The 23,044-nt window shown below is 38.8% G+C and overlaps 2 protein-coding genes, 1 long non-coding RNA gene and 1 pseudogene across 6 annotated transcripts in view; 2 read left to right on the plus strand and 2 right to left on the minus strand.

The window, feature by feature from the left end:
- The window catches only part of RNF43 (ring finger protein 43), a 65,940-nt gene extending 52,689 nt beyond the window's left edge, over positions 1 to 13,251 (minus strand). For 2 of the 4 annotated variants that reach the window (XM_070478533.1, XM_070478530.1), the window contains exon 1: positions 10,983 to 13,251. In XM_070478533.1, the coding sequence (XP_070334634.1) occupies positions 10,983 to 11,234 (252 nt within the window). In that variant the 5' untranslated portion in view covers positions 11,235 to 13,251. The remainder of the gene's footprint in view (positions 1 to 10,982) is intronic. The other 2 variants (XM_070478532.1, XM_070478531.1) reach the window with 2 other exon arrangements.
- A 105-nt stretch (positions 13,252 to 13,356) lies between these two features.
- LOC139038994 (uncharacterized) overlaps positions 13,357 to 23,044 on the plus strand; it is a 37,272-nt gene continuing 27,584 nt past the window's right edge. The window contains exon 1 of the long non-coding RNA XR_011492094.1: positions 13,357 to 13,612. This is a non-coding gene — a long non-coding RNA (uncharacterized lncRNA). The remainder of the gene's footprint in view (positions 13,613 to 23,044) is intronic.
- LOC110147029 (acidic leucine-rich nuclear phosphoprotein 32 family member B pseudogene) lies at positions 15,117 to 15,993 on the plus strand (annotated as a pseudogene).
- HSF5 (heat shock transcription factor 5) overlaps positions 17,560 to 23,044 on the minus strand; it is a 49,657-nt gene continuing 44,172 nt past the window's right edge. The window contains exon 6 of the mRNA XM_020908275.2: positions 17,560 to 19,831. Within this exon, the coding sequence (XP_020763934.2) occupies positions 19,761 to 19,831 (71 nt within the window). The 3' untranslated portion in view covers positions 17,560 to 19,760. The remainder of the gene's footprint in view (positions 19,832 to 23,044) is intronic.

The following is a 23,044-nucleotide window of genomic DNA, read 5'->3' on the forward strand; positions in this document are numbered from 1 at the left end:
CTTGAAGTTGCCTGGGTTAAAATTTTACATTTTTTGTTTATTTTTTTCTTCAATCACAGAGGACCTCGAGACAGAATCACCTCAGTCATTTGAATGACTGCTGAGAAAATGAAAATTGGCACTACGATGCATTTATGCCTGCACGTCTTGTTTGGCGTTCAGCACATACTGCTTTCCACTGTTAAAGCTGTATCTCCTCAGTTGGTCTAGGCAAGGGTGCTGTCCTTTGTATCATTCCCACAGGACCTGGCCCAGAGTATGGAAGTGAAGACCGCACAGCAGAAGACCCCATAAGACATGGAGAGACTCCAGAGCAGTCCCCACTCTCAATAAGGATCTTGGCCTAGAGTTCATAAAGAGCCTCTGTTGCTCTGAGAACACAACCCAGGACCAAAGGCCACCTAGTGTAGTGATTCTGTGGCATAACTTACTGTATGCATAGGCACCATGGAAAGTAATGCTAAGTTGCAGCAAGGTATTTTTCTGTCTGTTCACTTGTTTTTAAGTATGCCTTTTAGTTGACTAGCGATCAAAGATGAAAGAGACCCTACGGCACTCCATAATATCTTCTTAATGGAATGTTCAGGGAGAAAATCTCTGCCAACATCTGCTTTTTAATCTTCCCACAATGACCCAAAAAAGTTTAAAATACATAAATAAGGTTTGCTAAAAATGCTGGCCAGTAAGATATGGCAGTAGATTGGCAGTTCTTTGACTGGCAAAGCACTAATCTGAGTTTATTTCTTCCTCTGTAAAATGAAATGATTAGATTAGGTTTTTGCCTAACTTGAAATCTGATGATTATATTTTACAAATGGGGGCTAGTCCTCTGCCCTCCCACCCAAAATTGTATTTTACCCTAGGTAAGGAAAACTGAATAGGACCTAATTCCAGTAAAAGGCCAATAAAGTCCTTCACAAAATTTAAAAAGAATTTGGCCACAAGATTTTTAAAGTTAGATTAGCCAATATGATTCTAAGTAGAAGATGTAACAGCGAAAGAACACAAAACTGGAACCATGTGAAAGATTTCTTTTTAAGAATGGATAATTCATAATACTGTAGAAAGGAGGAGAAGAAAGAATGGAAATCTATAATCAATTTTTAGGAAACAGCAAGATTAGTAGGCATAAAACATAAGGTCTTCAGTCTTATCCAAGTTATTCTACAGAAATAACAGCAACAGTGTTTGTCAATTATCAACTATCATATAGTTAGTTATGCACAATAGTGCCCTCTTGATATGTTAACATACACAAAATTGATAGGTAATGATAACTGACTATGCTATTTTAAATTACAGTAATATATGGTTGATTTCCATCAAATAGAGGTGCTCTAGATTTTTAAAAAACAAACAGGGGTCTTGAAGATAGTTACATTGCCATCCTGAAGAAAAAGCACTGCTTCAGATTCAGGATCGTAATATCTAAATAATCTAATTTCCTATCTCCAGGAAAAATGTGAGACTTTGTGTTTACAATTTTAAGAACCCTAATTTAAATCACTTTGATTATTTGGTGTTTCTGAATTTGAAATTAAATACAAACTCTAATATATTAAAAAATATCAAAAGAAAATGAACTGTAATGTTTAGAACCCAGATAAAGAGTATGTAAAGTAGCTTATCTGTTATTTAAAAACAAACATACAAGAAATAATAAATGTTTTTTAAAGAGATTCAAAGTTTTCTGTTATAGCAAACTGAAACTGAAGCGCCCAAGGCCTCCTACCTTAGGAAAAGCAACGGAGCTTAAAGGATAGAAGATAAACAGATGTGGAAAAGTCACCAACGTTAGCTGGTTTTACAGCCTCTCTTCTCTGACTTCAGGGACCAAACGGGCACCCAGGGCCACAGTTGTTCTGCTTATATCAAAACAAAGTAGTAAAATATCTTTTATCCTTATGTGTCTTTGAGTGAAACCACCATGATGAAGGGTTGTAAGGAAATGGCACCCCACTCCAGTCTTCTTGCCTGGAAGATTCCACGGACAGGGGGAGCCTGGCGGGCTATGGTCCATGGGGTCGCAGGGAATTGGACATGACTGCAGGGGCTTAGCACACATTCACACACAGGCCTTTCTTGATGCAGTTTCACTTAGTATTTGGGGAGCACAATTCCTTAACCACACACAAGCAGTCTTGGTCAGATACCAATTTTTGTATCTAAGGTCATCTTAGGTCAGGCCAACCTTCTTATAACTGCACCGTAATATTGTTGTCTGTCTGACTTCTCCTACTGTATACAAAGATTTTTCAAATTAAGTAAACTCAAGGTAAATTAGTTTTGAGAATTTGGTTTCATTTCTGAAATAACTGGGATTATTCTAGGATAACAGCTCTTAATCTAGAATCTTTAGATTCTTACATGTGTCTCAGAGATTCTCTCCACTGGGATTTTATACAAAATTGTATGTTAAGTACATTTGGTCAATCACTTTCATCACATTCTCAAAGGGGCCAGTGATCCCCCTCCAAAAAAACAGATCGAAAACCACTGTATTAGGGTATCTCAGAATCAGAATTGGGATTCACAAGCCCTAAGGACTAAGAAGGTAAGGTCCTTTGGATACACGCTAATATCTTATAATCAGGTTTCCCAGCTGGTTCAGTGGTAAAGAATCTGCCTGCTAATGCAGAAGACATGGGTTTGATCCCTGGGTCGGGAAGATGCCCAGGAGGAGGAAGTGACAGCCCACTCCGGTATTCTTCTTGCCTGGAAAATTCCATGGACAGAGGATCCTGGTGGGCTACACTCCAGGGGGCGTCGCGAAGAATCAGACATGACTGGGCACGGCGCACATGCCCATACCATCTTATAATCACAGATTTAACAGCAGCACCCCGATACATTTTTCTTGGAAAATGAGAATTTCCTAAAAAAGCAGGGATTGGGCTAAACTATTTTAACTAGTTTAACTAACAGTTAAACTACTGGGCTATTAAAACTAAGTGCGTGCTGTGTACTGGATATTGATTATACCAAACAACTTGTTTATAGCCATATTTACAGTTTGAAAATGAAAATCAAGGAGACACTATGCTGTCAGTAATAAGTCAGAGAAATAACAGAATATAGCATGCTCTATCAAGCCCAAAGCACTCAAAATAATTGACTTCAAAAAATGTACTTAAAAATTGTGATGAGATAAATAAGTCTGTTTCATCCTAGCGTGATCTCTGACCAATCACAGCCACTCAGCACCATCACAATGTTCCTCATATTCATTCAGGAAATATTTATTGAGTACCTGCTATGTGAAAAGCACTAAGAAGTACACTAAAGCCCTATTCCCCAAAACACAGCTCTGAACTGAAGAGATGAAATCCCTGCTTGCACAGAGCTCACAGCCTCCAGAGGGGAGACAGCATCAAAGTGTGTGCCCCTGAAGCAAGTTTATAAAGAAACGCAAAGCGGGGACGGAGAAGGCCAGCCCTGGGGGAACAGGAAGCGCCCTCAGAACAGGAAGGCCCGGGAAGGCCTCTCGAGAAGGTGATTTGACACTTGGGGCTGACACTGGAGGGACCAAGAGAAGAAAGTGCCTGGGATGTGAACGGGACGGGGAGCGGAAAGGCCCCGAGGTGGGAGCAGGCCCGGTTCAGCTGAAGGACAGCAAGGTCACAGCGACTGGAGCAGAGTGAGGACCCGGGAGGCGAGAGGTGCAGGTCCTGCAGGCCCTCGGGAGGCGAGAGGTGCAGGTGCCGGGCCAGGTCCTGCAGGCCCTCGGGAGGTGAGAGGTGCAGGTCCTGCAGGCCCTCACAGCTCATTGTCCAGACTCTGGCTCCCTCTCCAACAACTCTCAACAAAACAAAGAATGCAGGTCACAGAGTCAGCTCAGAGGGCTTTCTGAGACATATGTTTGGCACTTTGCTTCACCAATAGCTGAATTACCAAATTGAGCAACATAGGTCCCAACAGAGGATCCTGGGACCATATCCCATATCTCAGCCATTGACAATATTTTAGCTTTTGAGGATTTCCCTGAGAAAAGCACATCCTTGGATAACTTAAAAAGTGGACTACTAAAAAAAAAAAAAAGTGGACTACTCATCCATCTATCTCCTGCAAAATACACAGGGTCCATTTATTTCTGTGTGACTTTGTTCTAAGATAATTAACTCGCTTTCTCTCTCGTTAAGTTTCCTTTTCTATAAAAGGGAGTATCACCCATATTTGGTTTGCAAGTATTTGTGAATCATTTTAAGCTCCCTGGAAGAAAAGCACTATAGAAATTTGATGGAACATCATCACACACTTCTCTAACAATAATACCCTGCTATCAATTCTGGTTCCTGACAGAACATTTATAATAGTACACTGCTCATTTATTTTTATTTTTTTTGTAGTTTCTTTTTTTTCCATTTATTTTTATTAGTTGGAGGCTAATTACTTTACATCATTGCAGTGGTTTTTGTCATACACTGAAATGAATTAGCCATGGATTTACATGTATTCCCCATCCCGGTCCCCCCTCCCACTTCCCTCTCCACCCGATCCCTCTGGGTCTTCCCAGTGCACCAGGCCCGAGCACTTGTCTCATGCACCCAACCTGGGCTGGTGATCTGTTTCACCCTAGATAATATACATGTTTCGATGCTGTTTTCTTGAAACATCCCACCCTCACCTTCTCCCAGAGTCCACAAGTCTGTTCTATACATCTGAGTCTCTTTTTCTGTTTTGCATATAGGGTTATCGTGACCATCTTTACACTGCTCATTTATAACATCTTTTCCTCTACTGTACTTAGTAATTTGAAGGGAGTAAGGGATGGGGGGGTGGGGAGCACATAAAGTTCCAATAAATACTTCTCAGTGGATAAAATGTAAAGGCTTTTTTTAATTGAAAACAAAAACAAAACTTTGAGCCTCAGGGATATCTTTAAAACTGTAAAAAAAGTTAACCATGACTAATTTGTAGATAAAGAAAATTACAACACATACACACAGTTTACCACAAAAACCAAGGAAATGCCTACCCCTGGAATCAGCTCAAAGGACGCTAAATAGCCTGATGGGGCAATAACCAGGGGCACAGCTCATTCATTACCTCCTACAACCAGAGAGATTATGAATGTGAACTTATAACATTTCTGCTGGATTTCCACATGAAGTGCAGAATGATTATATATACAAATCTGTCTGATGGGTACTTTTACATAAGTGAGATATCTCCTTAACCTGAAAAATTATCATTAAAACAATCTGCAGCTTCCTTCTCTCTTCTGGGTGCCACGCTTCTAACAACAAAGCCAAGTCAGGCTGCGATGCCAGGGGGCAGGCACCTCGGCCTGCTTGTGTGCGCAGAGGATTTACATCAGATGGTATACTTCTGACTACGTGCCAAAGTCAGTTATCAATTAACTGAATTTTCTGCACCCCCACTAACATAAATAACTGAGAGTTGACTGTACTTCAAATAGTTATACTTCTTTTAAAGGCTGGCCTCAAAGCAAAATTACAAAATCTTTGAAATCTCTGCTTCCAAGAAGCTCTGACTTGAGCAATGACAGTTAGATGCATGCTACTTCAAAGTTTATTATTTCATGTTCCTATGTTAAATAACTTACTGTTATAAAATGAAGAGACAGGTAATGATAATTGTTACACTAAAACAGATATACCAAGTAAATCACATTCTGATTTACAAATATCTTTGTAAATGAAGCACAAATGAAGAGAAAAAGAAGAAATATATACAGTTTGGATTAACTGCAGAGAACAACACTCATCATTTGCATTCTCTTCTATTCTGGAAATAAATTCATCATTTATATAAGGCCTACCCTGGTGTTCATCTGCAGCATTTTAGATGTACAAAATTTCAGAGTGAGCAAAGCAGGATCTCTGGGGTTCAAGCTCCAGCTGTGCCACTTACTTTTAGACTTTGAACAATAGCTCTGAGACTCACTTTGAGCCTCCGTTTCTTTACCTATAATATATGAAAATAAAAGTACTGTATGTCTACTGTATGATATCACTTAGATGTGGAATAAAAAAATACAACAACTAGCGAACACAACAACAACGAAGAAAGCAGGCTCACAGAGAACAAACTAGTGGCTCTCCCAGTGGGGGAGGGAGGAGGAGCGGCAACACAGGCGAGTAGGAGGTACCAACTACTGTGCATAAAAGAAGCTACAGGGGTATATTGTACAACTCAGGGAATATAGCCAATATTTGATCATAACTATAAATGGAGTTATACCTTCAGTAACTGTGAATTACTACATTGTATGTTTGTAACTTATATGCTGTCCTGTGTGTGCTGAGTCGTGTCCAACTCTTGAGACCCCATGGACTGTAGCCTGCCAGGCTCCTCTGTCCATGGGATTCTCCAGGCCAGAACACAGGGGTGGGTTGCCATTTCCTTCTCCAGGGGATCTTCCTGACCCAAGACTCGAACCCGGGTCTCCTGCATTGCAGGTAGACTCTTTACCAACTGAGCTACGAGGGAAGCCCTGTAACTTATATAATATTGTACATTAACTCCACTTCAGTTAAAAACACAATTAAAAAACATCTGCCCTAATCTTTAAAAAAAGGACTGTAGTTCTCTCTTGAAGGTATAATGAAGATTCAGTGAGCTGATACACGTAAAGTGCACGGCCCAGGTTCAGTTATATAGATGCAAATCTAAAGCCTAGAAAGAAAAATAAATAAATAAATAAATAAAGCCTAGAAAGGGAAAAAGCTATTTTGTCACCCAACTACTGAGTGGCAGGGTTGGAGCTAAACGTCAAGTCCCTTTAGTCACAGTTTAATCACTTTGTCAACTGCAAGTTTGCCATACAGCACTGTCTCTCTGGCTTTGGCCAAAACTTCTTAAACTTTGAAGTTTTCTCCTCCTCCCCAAAACGTTCACTTCAGGCCCTGACTACAAATAAAGTGAGAATGCAAAGATAGGATAACTATGAGTTGACTAATAGGTAAGTGAAGGGGCAAGCAGAGACACCGTGCGAGCGGGAATTTGTCCAGGAGGTGCTCCCTGCTGCTGGCCAAACGCTGCCCTGCCACAGCTTCCATAGCAGTTCTGAAGCCCCAGGGCAACACATTCTAATCTTGATCATAACTTTAACCTGGAGTCTAAGAAAATCCAGGACAACCAGCTGAGCAGGAAGAATGTGATGTTTAAAGAATCAGTGACCTCTCCTGCGCTACACTCAGATCCTCTTGGGCTTCTGCTTTGAAGAGAAGGAAAATGAATTTTGGGTTGTCCCTCTAAGTAACGTTTATTAATAAAGAGCAAGAATTGAGAAAGAAAACAGGACTGTAATCATTTTCAGAAGTGGTAGCAACAATATCACTAAGAAATAATATAAACAAATGTTGATAAGAGGTTAACAAACCAGAAAGCTGGATAGTGAGACAGTGCATAAGCTACAGCTTATTTTCCCTCTACAGTTGTATAAACCAGGAGAAAAAAAAGGGTATATTTGAAAGAATGGTCAAAACAATAAGAATAATAGTGTAATCACTATCAGTGTCTTTATCACACTGCCAAGTAATTAGTTTCCTTGACATGAATTTTTGTGTGTGTATATCCCCCACATTCTGTTTTTTCTTTCTGAGATATAATTGATATATAACACTGTATTATTTTTAGGTATATATTGTGAAATGATCACCACAATAAGCTTAGTTAACATCCATCAATACTCATAATTATAAAAAAATTTTTTTTGGACCTGAATTTTTGATGGCTAGTTAGGGAAATACTGAGATAGAAGAGTGGTAGAAGGTTATCCTAAACATAAACATTAAATGGGAAACAGATTTAAAAAGTAGCAGGAAATCAGAAAAGAGGGAGAGACAGGATTTTGGCAAATGTAGAGGAAACCTAAGAAGTAGACACTTTAAAGACAATGGCAAACCCGCACAGGGATTTGAAATAATATGGTTGTGCAGAGAAGCAGCTCTTGGGCCAAATAGGAAGGAAAACAATATAATTTGGTCAAGACTAAGATGGGGAGTTTTGAAACAGAGAAGAGACGGTTTGAGAAATGAAAGAAATATGGCCAAGGCAACATTTCCTCTTTTATTTTGACTTTCTTATAGTACTTTAAAGAGAATATTATATTTAAGACTCTAAACATATACTATACAATGGATATAACTCTTGGTAAAGAGAAAACTGAGGAATAAGAATCAGGGCAAAAATTCACCAAGACCTGGTCTTGTATCAGATGAAGCTGAGACAAACAACATTATTTTAGGAGAAAGTTCTATGGTCTATTTTATTATTAAAGAGAATAATAATATTTGGGGCACATTGTCACAGGATGTTTCTCTTTGTTTAAGGAAAATCCAAACTGTAATACAAATGAAAATCCAGTTAATTTGGTCCTTATGAAATAGTACATACACTGAAATAACTGAACAAAATGTAAAGACATGTCAGATTTTATGAAACTTCTGGAAATTACAGAAACCACAATAACTTGGTCATTATTATTTTTTTAAATCATTATCCTCATAACTTCACATTTCCTGATGCATAGCATGCCCAGTTTTACAAAGACTTAACTGTATCTTTGAAGATAATCGAGCTTAACAGGCAGCTAGAATATTTCATAGGTAGAAGGACACATAGAATTATCCAAAATTCTGCAACGCCAACAGAGAAAACTGTCTTTGGATTTGTGACACCAGGGGGGCAGATATCCACCAAGAAAGCTAAAGTGCAGCAAAGCACAGCTCTAGGACATTTAAACAGAACTTGAGCTGAGTGGAAGGCCTGGTTAACCACAGTTGAGTAAACCTGTGTTGCAGTGTAATCTGATAAGGAACTAACAGCATAGATTCTAGAAGTGTACACCATGTGTCCCTAACACACTAGACTTCTTTGAAAGAGTTAATCAAATAGTGGATAAAAAAGAACTGATGCATCTCATTCAAAAGTTTTTTTTTTTAAGCCTCTCAGAAGAGATTATTAAGAAAATTTAGTAATTATTGTGGATTAAAACTTGATTAATAGACAATAAACCAGGACCAATACTGAAAATCTCCAGAGGTTAATACTAAGCTAGTATACAAATTTATTACTGACCCTGACATAGAAGAGGCTTGCATGGAGAGAAAAGGTGAAGGAAAGACTGAAAATTGCCAATGACGCAAACTAGCCACTGGAAAGCCTGGAAAGGTCTTGCTAAATAACAATGAAATTCCCTCTTCACAAGGTGAAGAATCAATACTTAAAGGACAGTGATAAACTCAAAGTTAAAAGGTGGGAAAAAAGGATTAAGCAACACCTACCAGCATGAGAAAAAGGTTAAAATAGGAGAAGATATGATCAAGATTGACAAAGTAATAAATCACAAAGAGAATGCCAGCTAACATCTCTTACATACCTTTTCCTTTATGAATATACGGAAACTTTACGTAGAGACATATTATAATAGAAGACAAAAAATTTAAAATAAAAAAGGACACTATTTAATGCAGCATATAATTAACCCATTGAACATGCTGCCACAGGACATTAATAAGGCACAAAGCTTAGTACAGCTTCCAAGGCCTCAGAGCTACCAGAATATGATTCCATACTGAAATTACTTAGGGCAAGAAATTAAAATGGGGTACATACCTCATGCTTCAGGGTACTGACCAGGCAAAGTCAGGAAGGAAGTTTCCTTTCTAATTGTATTCAAAATGATTTATGGTTTCAACTTTTAGATATTCCTAAGTCTGTCCTAAAAGTTCAAATTAAACAGACTCTTTTCCAAAAATTCTTACACTATTTTTTCCAGATATATTCTTTTTGCCTGTCTATTTTTCTAAATAACAGAGCCCTCCTTTTCACCCAATTCTTCTTCCACTTCACTTATCCCAGCTTCAAAATATTGCCTAAGAAGTGATCATGAAGAGCCACTAAGTGATAGACATAAAACTCCGTGTTGGGCAAAGAGAGCTCTGTAATTTGTTAAATTTTCTCATCTTTTCCCTTTGAGTGGACCAAAATTTAAATTAATACAATATTTTGGTTCTGTTCATATCATGCAATAAAAACCTGAGATTGGATGCTAAGATGAATCATATTTAACAACATTTTCACCTGTGACTGAGAGCTACAGCAAGAAATGTCCTTTGATAAAATGAATTTTAATCAACAAGTAATATAATTTTATAGAATAAGATACTAGAATGCCACATTAAAAGGGCAGAGCCTCCCAGGCTCTACCTTTGCAGGGTGGGGGTGGGGGTATGAGCAATTCATCTATGAAATGCTATGGCCTCGGTCAGTTCATAAATTAAGCACATATAAGAGTAGGCTATGAATGAGTTATAGGCAAAATTCACAACCACAAAGCCTAAGAAACTGTGTCTGAAAAACTCTGTGGGTCAATAAAAAACAGATGTTAAATTTAAAATTTTTGAAAATAATAAAATTAAGTGTAGACAAGTCCAAAGTGATCAGGAGGCAGGTTCACACCTTGTGTCCATTTTGTAATCCAATCCTCTCCATTTTGGGCTTAGCAATAGGGTGGCACACACGGTATAAGGCCAACCATAGCATTCAAGCTTGACTGGATTTTAAAAGTGACACAACGATCAAATATGCTCCACAGGCATTCTAGAACCTCAGGGTGCTGCTGACCATCAAAATCAACCTTAGTGCTCACCTCAAATCTAAAACAGGATATAAGTACACTCTTTGAGTTAATTAAATACAAGCCCATATATTTCATCTATTAAAAAAAAGTGTCCAGAATATATCACTTGCAAAGAAAGGTCTTATTATGTAATGCAGTGTAATACCAGAGTTAAAAATAAGCAGATGATCTTATAAACTACAGCATTTATACTTCTTCTCGAGTATAAACTCAGAATTTGCTTTAGAATGTCAATAAGTAACATGTTTAACAAGATGAAACAAATAGAAAGCCAGGCAGCAGAGCCCTTCTGTGGAATTCGATTTGGGAGACAAAAGAAGGAAGGTGTATTTCAAACAGATGGAAAGTGAAAAATAATAAAAGTCATCCTTACCTGCATTAATTTTCCTTCTGCTGGAGTTATTTCAGCAACACCAGCAAACACGCCTTCCAAAGTGAGATTCAGTTTTCCTGTGGGGTCCATTTTCAAGGGGATCACTCTGATAATAGCCTTCTGCTCAGCTGATCTTTCAGACTCCACCGCTGCTGCCAACACCAGTCCCGTGCGTCCAAAGCCTGCCTGCAGGGTAGCCATCAGCAGCCAGGGCCAGAGGGCAGCCAGCTGTAGCTGGTGGCCACCACTCATGCTACCAGCTGCAGCGATGCACTTCGGCCATACATACTGCTTCCACTAGCTAAGACCAAACGCAGGTTCTCAAATCCAGACAAACGGAGGAAAAGAAATTTCTGCTTCAGTTTCAGAAAGCCGAGTCGTAGTTTTGGCCCTTCCTTTCTCTAAAGTATATTCCCAAGGACAGGTGGTATTCCTGCTCAAGCAGGGAAGAAGGTTATTGTCAGCCTACTTCTGCTCCAAGTATGTCATTTTCTCCCATCTTCACTATGATTAGTAAAGATATCGCACTTCTCTTTGGAATTTTCAATGTTGCTTGAGGTTGAATGTCACATCCTGAATTTTTATTATGTCAGATCACCTGGTGCTGGTCTTGCATATGCAACAAGTTCTCGAGCCACTAAACCCAATGTTAATGAACAAAACAAGGCAAAGTAAACGACTAAGGCCATGCATCAGAGATGAGAGTGAAAAACTCCAGCTCGGAAAATGAAGAGGTGTCCCTTGTAAGTTACAAAACTTGTCAGTGGTAAAAAACTAAAATCACAGAGCTTTTTTTTTTAAGGGGAAGGAGGGGGAACAATATTTCAGACCACACCTTGAGAGACGGCCAAAGATGCTACACGTATTCATAAAAGTTTCAGCATTAAACCGTATTTCAGTGTAGCCAAAGTTCCAGGCCCACTGAACCTATAACACTTTTCATGAACTTAAATATACTATGAGTTTTAAATTTTCTACCTAGATTTGCTGTTAAGTTAGGTGCTAATTTATGTCTTCATATATTCACAGAATAAATCTGAGCATCACAATCTTTTCTAACTTTCATAATTAGAAGAATATTTGAAAAGGTTGGCTTTCCAATTATCTTTTCCAATAGAAATTCGTATTTCTATCTTTCTTTTCCTTTCTATCTTAGGGATTACACCTTTTATTCCCCTACTTGAGAATGCCAAGTACTGTGATTTCCCATGAGATGCTTTTGGAAACTACTTTATTATCCAGATCTTATAATCTGTAATTTTCTGGGTTCATAGTAAAACAAAGGACTATTCCTAACACGTTTTCAAATTCCTTGAGGGGGTGGGGAATAAAAGATAGGGGGAGTAAGGAGGTGATTAGCCTACTGGCTCTAAGTAGAATGCCCTGAAAAAGTAAAAATAATCCTGAGTAGAGTAGGTCTGTGCTATTTCTAGGCACAGTTGAGAATTTGGGTCTTTGTACAAACAAAATCTTATTCTAAGATTTCAAAATGTGCACCCTTAAGTAAATATAAAAGCACTTCAACCACAAAACCCACTGTGTTCAGAGGTCAAGTTAAAAAATCTTATTAAGTCTTCAGAATAAGTGCTGAAAAGCCAAACAACTGAATATGAACCTGTTATATAGATTCTTTTCTTTCGCTGAGGCAAAGGGAGGAAAAAAAAAAAGAATTTCAAAAGAAATCTGCAAACCTGTTGTGCTGTCGGGCCCACTGGAATCCACGGGGGTGAAACAAATTCAATTATGCTTTTATAGATCCTGCTCAAGAAAAGGTTTCAACTGCTTAACCAAGTACAGTTCATTCTTCCACCTTCTTACTCTGCAACCAAACCAAGTGCCCCACACTGCAGGTAGGAGCCGAGAAATTCCGCAGCCTGAAAAAATAATCCATGCAGGTCAAAGGCAGAAACTTACTCCAAGGTTAGAGCTACTGTCCCCAAGAACTCTAAAAACACTTAGAGAGGATCCAAAACCATTTCTGAAATCTCCTTTCTAACAAAAGTCCTTTTTCTCCCCAAACCGCATATAAAAATGATGAGATCTTGAAAGAGCAAAGAAGCAAATACATCAGCAACAATTCACTACCAGGAACACAGACAATCCCAAAGGGAGAAGGCAAGGTCTCTGAATCATGGACAGACTTGGAAAGTTCGGAAGGATTCGAGTGCTTCCCTTCCAGAAAGACAATTCTGGATCAGCTCCCTAGAGGAGGAAGCCTGTGGTTTGTAATTGGTGTTCTAGCTCGGACTCCCTCCCCTGGGACTGCAATCACGCTCTCTACCTGCTGACACAAAGTGAGGGTGGAGCAGCCAGAGGCAGCCGCCCCGTCCCGCCCCCTCCTCCTGGCTGCCTGGGGCACGGTGCGCGCACACTGCACCAGACACGTTCCTGAGCTCGCCCTTCTCTCGGCTCCCCAACTCCCTCTATTGAGCCACGGCCAAACTGCACCCAGTCCAGTCCTCGCTACCTTTCTCTGAGTAAGCAAGCTCCCACATGTAAATCAAGGCCACATGAACAGATAGGTAAGCAGATTCTGCACCCAGGAGAGAGAGATGGTGGGATGAGGAAATAAAGACCAAAAAAAAAAGGAAACCCAGAAGATAAAATAATGGACACAACGTTCTGCAAATGTAAGTTCAAAGGGATTTCTGCTCTTCAGGGTTTTAGTGTCTATAAAGGCCACAAAGCCAGAATAATGTGATCCTGTGCTGTAGTTCTGATTTATTGCTGTCTTAAGTCAGCTACCCTGGCAAGAATTCTGTCCATTTTATGCAGTTTTTCTTCAGCTCTTGCAAATTTAAATTCAGTAGCTCTTTTCTAAACTGTGCCTGTACCAAGCTTTTACGTTAGGTGATGTCAGAGGGCTGGAATCTGTTATTTTCTTCTTACATCCCTGGGATGTGAAATAATACTGTGGATCAGACCTGGGCCTTCAATGTGAGACTGAAAGTAAGTCTATATCATAAATACAAGTAAAGGGGTAAATATATATGCTTAATAAGAGTGTAGGCAAAAAGAAAACTAATTTTTGGTTAATAACCACATTTGTGAAAAATGATCCTTCTAGTAACTTTTACCACACTTGTGAATACGTTACCTTCTAGTAACGTTCTTTAAAAAGAATACAAAAGTTTTTGATGTATGTTTCTAAAATTTGAATTTTCAAAATGACCAGATTGTATTTGACTGTGGTCAGACATTTTATTTTTAACCTGATGCCAAATAATCTTTCCAAATTGTACAAATGAACAATGATGTGAATATGATTAACATTACACTTAAAAAAGGTTAAGATTTATGCTACATGCTTATTGTGGTAAAAAGCACATTTTAAATTGTGGCAAGAAGCACATAAAATTTAAGACAATTTCTAACTTGTACAAAAGAATTGTGCAAATTGATCATCTGTAAAATGTGGAGAATAACTGCATTGTAGGTTTCTTGTGAAGATTAAATGACATAATGCCTTTGAAGGCAAAAGGTATGATGACCTGGTCGCCTTGAGAATTTTATCCCTAAAGAGGGTTTACAGTCTAATTTGAAAAGATACATTTACCCCAATGTTCACAGCAGCTCCACTTACAACAGCCAAGACATGGAAGCAGCCTAAATGTCCATCAACAGGTAAATGGATAAAGAAGATGAGGTACATTTATACAATGGAATATTACTCGGCCAATAAAAAAGAATGAAACAATGCCATTTACAGCAACATAGATGGACCTAGAGAATATCATACCAAGTGAAGCAAGCCAGACAAAGACAAATATCAGATGATATCACTCATATGTGGAATCTACAGTATGACACAAATGAACTTACTTACAAAACAGAGGCTCACAGACATGGAAAACAAACTTACGGTTATCAAAGGGGGAAGTGGTGGAGGAGAGTGAATCAGGGAGTCTGGGCTCAGCAGACAAGACGACTGTGTGTAAAACAAACAACAAAGGCCTGTATCTTGGAATAAACTATAATAGAAAAGAAGCTGAGCTTTTCCCTCCATGGTTTCTCTCCGCTCCCGCGAGTAACTTGGCTCCGGGGGCTCCACTCTCCTGCCCGCACGCCGCCCGCCACCCAGGACCGTGCCGTCAGCCTCTGCCTGGAGCAGACCCCTTCCGACGGCCCTTGCTGTGCAGGCGGGGATGCCTCTCCCTCCTCCGCCCCCGCCGCGTAAAGTTAAGTTTGAAGAGGGGGGAAGAGACAGAAACATGGACATGAAGAGGAGGATCCACCTGGAGCTGAGGAACCGGACCCCGGCAGCTGTTTAAGAACTTGTCCTGGACAATTGCAAATCAAATGATGGGAAAATTGAGGGCTTAACAGCTGAATTTGTGAACTTAGAGTTCCTCAGTTTAATAAATGTAGGCTTGATTTCAGTTTCAAATCTTCCCAAACTACCTAAATTGAAAAAGCTTGATCTCAGTGACAATAGAATCTGTGGAGGTCTGGATATGTTAGCAGAAAAACTTCCACATCTTACACATCTAAACTTAAGTGGAAATAAACTGAAAGGTATCAGCACCCTGGAACCTTTAAAAAAGTCGGAATGTCTCAAGAGCCTGGATCTGTTTAACTGTGAGGTTACTAACCTGAATAACTACCGAGACAGTGTCTTCAAGCTCCTGCCCCAGCTGACCTATCTGGATGGCTATGATCGAGAGGATCGTGAAGCCCCAGATTCAGATGCCGAGGTGGATGGTGTGGACGAAGAAGAGGATGATGAGGAAGGAGAAAATGAGGATAAGGAGGAGGATGAAGACGGTGAGGAAGAAGAGTTTGATGATGAAGAGGATGACAATGAAGATGAAGGTGTAGAAGGGGAGGAGGGAAGATGAAGTCAGTGGGGAGGAAGAAGAATTTGGACAAGATGGAGAAGTTGATGAAGATGATGAGGATGAGGATGAAGATGAAGAGGAAGAAAGCAGGAAAGGTGAAAAGAGGAAGAGAGAAACAGATGATGAAGGAGAAGATGATTAATAAGACCCCAGTAACCTGCAAAAAAAAAGAACTGTTCAGTATTGGTTGGACTGCTGACATGGATTTGGTAGCTGTTTTTTTTTTTTTTTTTTAAGAAAAAAAAAAAAAAAAAAGGTAGCTGTGATAGAAACCCCAGGACACCCACCCACCCAAAGAGCCAAAGAATAGTTCCTGTGACATTCCACCTTCCTCCATTTAGTCCCTCTTGGAAATCCACCACCAACCTTGGGGACTTCACCCCAACAAAATTGTAAGCATTGTTAGGTTTTTGTGTAAGACTTGCTGTAGCGTGGATAGCTGTGATTGGTGAGTCAACTGTCTGTGGCTACCAGTTACACCAAGATTGTAAGAGCATTTTTACTTTCTGTACAACAAAGAAGCTTTGTAAAGAAAATCTTAACATTTAAAAAAAAAAGAATCTGAAAAAAAATGGGTGTATATATATATATGTGTATGTGTATATATATATGTATGTATGAGTCAGTTTGTTGCACACTGAAACTAGCACATTGTAATTCAATTATATTTCAATTAAAAATTTAATAAATTTTTAAAGAGGGTTTATGGGGATAGTTTTGGCATTTTAGGCCTAATAACACCTAAAGCTGAGAGATAAATTCTAAAGTAAATTCTTAATTGAGCACTTTTTCTTTATTGGTTGGACCATAAGAACATAATGCAAATATAGACCTTTTATAGCTCCTTTCCTAAAGAACAGGAATAGATCTAATTCTTCTGGAGGGAATTTTTTTAAAGTCTGCTATGGTTTTATGTTTTTATGTATTCCATATAAAAGTATAACAAAAAATTTTAAATATACATTATTACATATCTGATATATGCAAAAACACCTTTAAACTTTAAACAAACAGTAACCTACTGATTGATTTGGCCTCACCTATTCCTGCTTGAAACTTGCAAAGGAATTAAGATACCCAACCTAAAAGGCTTAATATGGATACCTGGTTGAAACGAAAAAAATACAGATGTGGTTGCTCTCTCTTGAGGAAACCCTGAGATCTGAGAATGACGATAATAGGTATCATGAGGCTGGGTACCTTGAGCTACTCGGGATCAAACCAAACAGCTCTATAGGGCTTAGTTCACTGATATATTGTGCTTATTTACACAGTATTGACAAGAAAAGTCAGCAGAATTGATAAGCAAGAGAAATTATTCTCTGGCTTCAAAGTTTTGGAGTCGTCCCTGGGCGATTTTAACTTCCACAGAGATGGCATAGAGATGGCGTCACTGCAGTGATGAAGGGCCCACACTGACGCCTACTACCAGCCTTCCACAGGAGACAGATCACTTCAGGATCTACCTTCACATCTGTGCTGACTAAAGTTACTGAAGACTTCGGTTCTTCCCCAGACCTAGGTTTCTATAAGCATGTCTAAGAACTGTCCTTATCCTCAATGGCCTTTTAAGGATTCAATCTCTATTCAAGTGTAAATGAAGAAAACTCAGGACTTTTTAAGTCGGATTTTTTGAAAAACAGAGCACATTTCCTTTTGAACTTTACTAATATGATTACCAGTCATGACGAATGAGGTTTCTATTGATCACCAATAGTAAAAACAAGCAAGACAACAAGTCTAGTTGAAACACTCACTTTATTGTTGACTGATTGAAATTTATTGTGTTTAAGCTGCTGAAATACTGAGGTGCTAGTCAGGAACCTTGTTAGCATGTATCAGACCCTACTGACTAATTTACACAAAGATTTTATGTTATCTTTTGCCACTTTTCCAAGACAGTAATGATAGCTTTAGCTGATGGGTAGCAGACATGTGGGTATAGCAGGAGATCCAGCTCCCCGGTCTGTTGTATCAATATATAAAAAAAGAGTTTGGAAAGCTGATAAAAGCATTTCATTAATTAAGCCTTAAAACAACTGAAACCAAATCCATGTCAAGGTTCCTGCTTGACACATGTTCCTCAAAAGATATTCTCTCTTTCAACATATAGGAAGCCAAGAAAGGCATAGTTAAGGGAAGGAATATCACTTACTTAGTGATATTTTACTTATCAGCTTTTTCAACATGACAGAGAAAAGGCAAAGTTCCTTCATTTAGAAACTGGGTCTCCTCTTCACATACTCTACCAAAATACAGTCTGACCAAAAGATGTAGGAGTCTTGATAATCCATTCATCTTTTAAACCTTGCTGATAAAGATGAACAAATGTTCATCACATGGACATGGACTAGTCTAATCAGATGGACCAAAGAGGTTACTTTTCAGAACCTATTTTCATATCTAAACTGAGTCACTTCAGACCAAAACAGAGCTCATCCTTTTCTAAAATACTACTATCTCTGTAATACTTCTAGGGTTTGACATCATTGGGAAGGCACAACGCAATTTAAGAAATGAATTGTTACACCCACCATGGCTGGAAGAGTATTTATGTCACATATCACCATGTGCCTTTCCTTTCTCACTAGTTTCGTATTCCTAGGCTTCCCTTTTGTTTCTGCAGTGCTTATAAGGAAAACTGAGGCAGAATCCAATAAGAAAGTTCTAGTCAATTGAGAAGACTTTAAAATCAGAAAGCTTCTTGCTGTCATTGGATGAGCAAGTGAGGGATCAACCACAGAAACTGGATATCCAAGATACCTCTCCTAAAAACCAGTTCCACAATTCTATTATTCGAATTTAGGATCCTAAAGAGGGGATGAGATAAAAATGTTAGTCTATCCCACTATCCAAACTTCTCTCAGAATTAAAGCATTCATAAACTGTTAAAGGTATAGCTTCTGTTAGGTGACTACTAATCAGTTAGTCCCAAAATCTGCACACAGTATCTTTTACAGCTGAGAATTTATACTTACTGACTGTAAGTATAAACACTGTGTTAAATCTCTTAATGGTTTTGCTCACACATTGTACATTTCCCTTTCAAAATAAAAATTACACAGGCATCCTTTATCCTTCTACCCACAATATTAATAAAAATATAAAGCTTTAAAACTTTAAATCTACCAGCATTTATAAATACAATTATATTAAACAAGTTAAAATACTTTTCTTTAGCAGATATATTAAACAAGTGATACATTAACAAAACCTTCTTACCATTTATGATACTGTATCATTAAAATTAAAGAAAGATATGAAAACAGAAGAATGTTCCCATTAAAACAAAAGAATAAGGGACTGTTAAGTATGATGGATGGTCCAAGTCCGGATGCCTTGCTCTGGAAACAGAACGCTGGGTTAGGAACTCAGAGCATTTCCTGGTTAATCATTTAGACAATTAACTCTTTTCCCAGAGTTTCTTCCCTGGAACTCCTGACCCATTTAGACCTGTGATCTTGGTGACCTCACATGCCTTCGTTTCTCACAATCTTCTCTAAAAGGATCACACTGCGACTTGAAACAGATAGACTGAACTCCCCAGTGGAGCTGTACTGACTACTGTTTGAAAGTGGCAAGACAACAAATCAGCATGCCCACACAGATTATTCTCCGGCACCACACACGCAGCTGTTTGAAATGCTTCTTGATGGGAACAGAAGGCCAGGACTTTTCATTTGAAAGGGATCTGAGCAGCAAACAAACAAAAAAGAAGACTGCTAGATGTTTTGTAGTTTGTCAAGGTAAACAATCTGAACTGAACAGCTGTAGTAAATATCAAATTCCCAATTCTCAATTAACAAAATTCTCAATTAACAAAACAAAAATACTTTTTTTTCCTTAACAGAACTGAAAAAACCCCAACAGCGTGTCACGTGCAAGGCTAGTCTGCCTCCAGCTACAGCCAGTGCACAATGTCACATTTGTCGTCCATTCCTCACTCTCTTAATTCTTCCTCCTTTGGAAAGTGTTCCTGCTTGCAGGCAACATCCACCAGCAGATGAAGATCTAGAAAGAAAAACAAGGTTTGTTTACTCTGGTTCTCAAACTGTAGAGTTCAGACACACGCCTTTCAACAAGAACAAGCTGCTATGTTTCACCTGTAGAATGGGCTCTAAAATTACATTATCTCATCAGATTCTCAGTTTTTAGGGCATTTCTGTACCTCTTAAAGCACAGATGCAGCTCAGTCATTAACCCAGAGAGACTAGCAAAGTTTAATATGTCTCTCCTTTTAGTGATGTCACTAAGCCTTTTTTCATTTCAACTGACTTTCATTATAAGTATAAATTAAGAAAAAGTGTCAGATCAAAGTACAATAAACACACATATGAAATTCATTTCTTCAGTGTTATAAAAATAGGTTCCAGGATTATGAAGTAATGCCTTACAAAAAACAATGTTAAATTAAGTAAACACTACCTTTCCAAAGTTGATTGCCTCTATAAAATTTCCACCTATTGACTAATGCAGCTGATTCGCTTATAAAAGTGTCTATCTGAACTGTCTGTAAAAAAAATAAAGTATACCCTTCAAGGAGGTCAAGAGACAAAAAGTGGGGTCAGTAAGTATGGGAAGAAGTAAAAAAGTGAACTCTCAGCTCAGGTACTAGGTTCTATAACAAAAAAAGCTAAAGCCATGTATAGAAACAGAGTTAAACAGCCTCAGTAACTAATGTGGCTTCCGGGCTTTCCAGGCGGCTCAGTGGTAAAAAAGCCGCCTGCCAATGCAGGAGCAGCAGGAGACATGGGTTCCATCCCTGGGTCGGGAAGATCCCTTGAAGAAATGAATAGCAACCCACTCCAGTATTCGTGCCTGGAGAATCCCATGGACAGAGGAGCCTGGCGGGCTACAGTCCATGGGGTCACAAAGAGTTGGACAAAACTAAGCAACTGAACAAACGTGGCTTTTAGATTCAATCTAATTAACTTACAACTTCTATAATAACATGGCTTCCCTTGTGGCTCAGCTGGTAAAGAATCCACCTGCAATGTGGGAAACCTGGGTTCGATCCCTGGGTTGGGAAGATCCCCTGGAGAAAGGAAAGGCTACTCACTCCAGTATCCTGACCTGGAGAATTCCATGGACTGTAGTCCATGAGTTCGCAAAGAGTCGGACACGACTGAGCGACTTTCATTCACTCACTCACTCAGAATAACATGACCTAGGAGCCTTTTTAAGGTTGATTTTTAAGCTTACAGTCTTGTCCTAGTAGCATTTTGGAATTAAACTAAACTACACAGAATGAATCCTTAATTTCCTACTAGACATACAGAGACTTCTGTTAGGGTATTTGTAAAACACAACTTCTGTGGGACTGATCAACACCCTGAGCAGGAGAGATGAGACAATAATTCTACCACCTTTGAGAAAATCTAGAGGACATCTGGAACAGTACTTAATTTTTGCCCTCTTTTGTAAAAGAAAGATCAATTACTAAAGAAAAGTACTAGCTCATCTGCTGAAGAAGAGTACAACCTATCCATAAAGAACAAGCAATTTCGAAATTCACTGGCAATCTGGTGGTTAGAGCGCCACGCTTTCACTTCGGGGGCATCGGTTCGATCCCTGGTTGGGGAACTAAGATCCTGCATGCTGTGCCTTGCAGCCAAAAAAATATTAGTTAAAAAAAGAAAACGTTAAGTGCAAGTCACTCAGTTGTGTCTGACTCTTTGCGACCCCATGGACTTTACATTCCATGGAATTCTCCAGGCCAGAATACTGGAGTGGGTAGCCTTTCCTTTCTCGAGGGGATTTTCCCAATCCAGGGCTCAAACCCAGGTCTCCTGCATTAAGAACAAGCAATTTATCCAAATAAGCATCTTGCAGAAGAACAGACATCAATTTATCACTTAAAATGGGCTTCTTGTATATCTAGGATCATGACAGCATTATTTACAATAGCCAAAAGATGAAGGTAATCCCGGAGTCCATCAATGGATGAATGGGAAAACGTGTGGTAGATATATACAATGGAGTATTATTTAGCCTTAAAAAGGAAGGAAATTATGACACATGCTACCTGAATGAGTCTTCAACATGAATGATATACAACATGAAATAGTCACAAAAGGACAAATATTGTACAAGTCTACTCATATGAAGGAGTCAAATTCATAGAAATAAAAGTATAATGGTGGTTGCCAGGGGCTGCAGGGAAGGATGTAATGGATATGGAGTTTCAGTTTGGGAAGATGACAAAAGTTCTGGAGATGGATGGTGGTGGTGGTAGCACATAATGTGAATGTACTTAATGCCCCTGAATTGTACATTCAAAAATAGTTAAAAAGGTAAATCTTATGTTATATATATTTTACCACAAAAATGACTTCTTTACAGTCGAAGTAACAGGGATAATGATTAGTTATATCTTAATTTATAGAACATCTTTTTTTTCAAGTAACTGAAATGCAGTTTATATGGTCATCTAATTAATCCTGAGTAATAAAGAGATGACTGAAAGAACCTCTACACTAGATGACTACTAAAGCCAATGGTTTCTAAATCTTGCTGCACACTGGAATCACCTGGAGACCTTTAAAAAAAATACTGAGATCCAGGGCTACTACTCCCATACATTCTGATTTCACTGGTAGAGTGCAACCTAGGCATCAGAATTTTTAAAAGGTGATCAAAGGATACAGAATGAGTAATATGTAAGTATGATCATTCTCTAAACACTTCAACTCCACATCAGAATAAGGAAGACAGGCCATATGGTAATAGAAAATACTAAAATAAGACTTTGGAATGTGAACAGACCTAACTGCAGCCCTATTCTGAAAGCAAAGTAGGAATCCTTGATAATGACAAAGGCTGTTGTTGTTGTTCAGTTGCCAAGTTGTTTCCAACTCTTTGCGATCCCATGGACTGCAGCATGCCAGGCCTCCCTCTCCCTCACCGTCTCCTGGAGTTTGCCCAAGTTCATGTCCACTGAATCGGTGACAAAGGTAAAGACTATAAAACAAGAGTTAAGACTATAAAACAACTACAGACCTCTTATGGGGAGGTAGACTGAAGAAGAACAACAAATCCTCTTTTTTTCAGTGGACAACTGTCATTTATTTAATTAAAGACCTTATCCTTTTGATAGGTTCAAATAATGAACAAGAGCACATCACAGATAGGCATGTTTAAAGTAACAACAGCTCAGTGGAAAACCAGCAAGGTCCTACTGTGTAGCCAAGCGAACTGTGCTCACGGTTATATGTCAGCCTGGAT

The sequence above is a fragment of the Odocoileus virginianus genome, chromosome 17, assembly GCF_023699985.2.
Source record: "Odocoileus virginianus isolate 20LAN1187 ecotype Illinois chromosome 17, Ovbor_1.2, whole genome shotgun sequence".
NCBI lineage: Eukaryota > Metazoa > Chordata > Mammalia > Artiodactyla > Cervidae > Odocoileus > Odocoileus virginianus.